This window comes from Nannobrachium achirus (genome assembly GCF_963921795.1).
Source record: "Nannobrachium achirus genome assembly, chromosome: 5".
Taxonomy (NCBI): Eukaryota; Metazoa; Chordata; class Actinopteri; order Myctophiformes; family Myctophidae; genus Nannobrachium; species Nannobrachium achirus.
Genome location: NC_137814.1, coordinates 65,362,279 through 65,364,693, shown reverse-complemented (window position 1 = coordinate 65,364,693; position 2,415 = coordinate 65,362,279). Strand labels below are relative to the sequence as shown.

Below are 2,415 nucleotides of genomic sequence, written 5' to 3'. Positions count from 1 at the left end.
GCTAACTGTCATGTGAAGCTCCACCAATACTCCAGCTAGCACCACTCCCAAATGTTTTCCCCCAATTTCCAATTGCATCTGATTCAAGGTAAAGACCACTTCACAAATAAAAGTTTATCTAGAATAAATAAAGTTTCCCCAGGACTACAGTGTGTTGCCATGTTGGGCAACCACACTAATAATAATGTTGGTTTTAGCGCCACTCATATGTAACGGAGGTGATCCGAACCTCACCACCCGGCTTCGAACCAGTCTCCCGCTCAAAAGTCCAATATCTTAACCATCACACCAAAGGGATATCCCTATGGAACGAGGGCAGATACTAGACTTTTGAGGCTTTAGGCTGGGGCTGCGACTCTCTCCGCCACACATATAGCAACATTTTTCAGGAAACTGATAGGATTTAGAAGACCTAATCTGCCTCAGGTGTTAAGTCACTTCAACGCTGCATAATATTCACACAGTGTGTGGGTGTAATCATGTCAGTCTAGCCTCTTAAACCCTCTTCCTTAGTTGCCTGGGATCCACCAGGGCTCTGTACTAGTATGGATGGATCTAAATGTCATCACGCAATGACATCACACCATTATCATCACAACCAATGTACTTGTCTTAAAAGTAAACGTCCAACAAACCAAACTTCATTCAACAACTATTCCAGCAGAGTAAACTGTCCTTTAACAACCTGTTAATTATTAGTTGAACTGATTCACAGTGGTGCTGGTTTGTGAAATGTTTCACTGGACAATAGCTCTGAAAGGAGGACCTAAGACTTTCCACCATGCTGCTGTGGTGGTCAGACACAAGCTGTACTCATTTGGAGGAGTCAACAACTACCACAGGGATAAGATTGAAGTCCACGTCTTCAACACAGTGTCTTTGCGTTGGAGGAAGTTGCCCCCAGTGACAAATGGAGGAGGACAAAGTCCCATTGAGGTTCCCTCCGGGCGCGATGGCCACACAGCTGTGCTGCTAGAAGAAATTGCCTACATCTGGGGAGGAGGGATTCCTTACTGCAATGTGCTGTATGCCTTTGATGTCGACACCCAGAGCTGGTTCAAACCCAATACGTCTGGGTCTATTCCAGAAGCAAGGTATTTCCACTCAGTCTGTGTCCTGGAGAAGGTCATGTATGTGTATGGAGGAAGCACCCTAATGAATGGATGGACTAATGGCATATACAAGTTGGACACCACCATAATGGTCTGGTCTTTAATTAACACCAGAGGAACTCCTCCACCTGCTTCCCACAGTCACTCTGCCACCATCATTGGAACAAAGATGTTTGTATTTGGGGGAAGGGTGAATGGGGGGAACTTAAACAACAATACAGTGTTTGACACAGAGACCAACTGTTGGCTGAAGTCACCTTCTGCACAGCTTCTACCAGAAGAACGTTACAATCATTCAGCCTTTGCTTACCATGGAGAGCTGTACGTATTTGGTGGCTGGAATGGGAAACAGTTCTTCAATGATCTGTGGAAATTCAATCCAGAGACCTTTTCCTGGAAGCAGGTTGAGCCCAAGGGGAAAGACCCCTGTAGGATGCGTGGGATGTGCTGTTGCATGGTGGGAGATCGTATCATCATCCATGGAGGATACAAAGAAAACAACCTACCTTCTGATGACCTGTACATCTTAGATTTAAGTCCTAGCCTGAAGACGTTATGCAAGCTAGCAGTCACTCAGCATGGTCTGGGTGAGTCTGAACTCCCACATGACATCAGGTGGGAACTGGCAACCATGACTACCAACAGCAACACAACAAAATGACAGCCCACACCACACACATGCAGAGCATGTCTAAGCACACACACACACACACACACACACACACACACACACACACACACACTGCCTTGATATGACTTGTGACATCTGAGTCTGTATACTCACTTTCGGCAACCACCCTTTCCAGGGCTCGTACAGCTCCAAAAAAAATCAGGTGTCATTAGCAACTATCAGATTTGACAAAAATCTGTTTAAATGATGGAAAATCCACATTTTTAAAAGTATTCTCACTTGTGGCATCCTCTCTTATGCCCCACCCACTTCTCCTCTCTTTTGACTTATGGCAGCCTGTTGCGCAGGCTGCCATAAGTAAGAAAATAAATACTTTTCTTACACACTTGACTTAGATATAGTCACAACCACATCTGTCACACTCCAGTGCCCATAATGTCCATATATTGGCATATATGGCATTATCAACATACATAACACAACATACACATCAACACACATAACCTGACATCACAACAAAAACATGAACATCTCCGTATATGGACATTATCAACATCTAGCTTTGCTGAGCGTACAAGTAATTTATTTGAATCATCTGTTAGCTCTCAACATGTTTGGCTGGAGCTAAGCAGCTTCCAGAATAAGATTCCTACCTTTTGATGTCTTCTTTTT

At 44.2% G+C, this 2,415-nt stretch overlaps 1 protein-coding gene across 1 annotated transcript; it reads left to right on the top strand.

The window, feature by feature from the left end:
- Positions 1–1,128: 1,128 nt before the first annotated feature.
- LOC308285265 (kelch domain-containing protein 3-like) lies at positions 1,129–1,773 on the top strand (the record flags this gene model as incomplete). The annotated part of the gene is made up of 1 exon (XM_080725982.1): positions 1,129–1,773. One exon carries the CDS (start codon positions 1,129–1,131, stop codon positions 1,771–1,773), a length of 645 nt encoding a protein of 214 aa, XP_080582108.1.
- Positions 1,774–2,415: the final 642 nt, after the last annotated feature.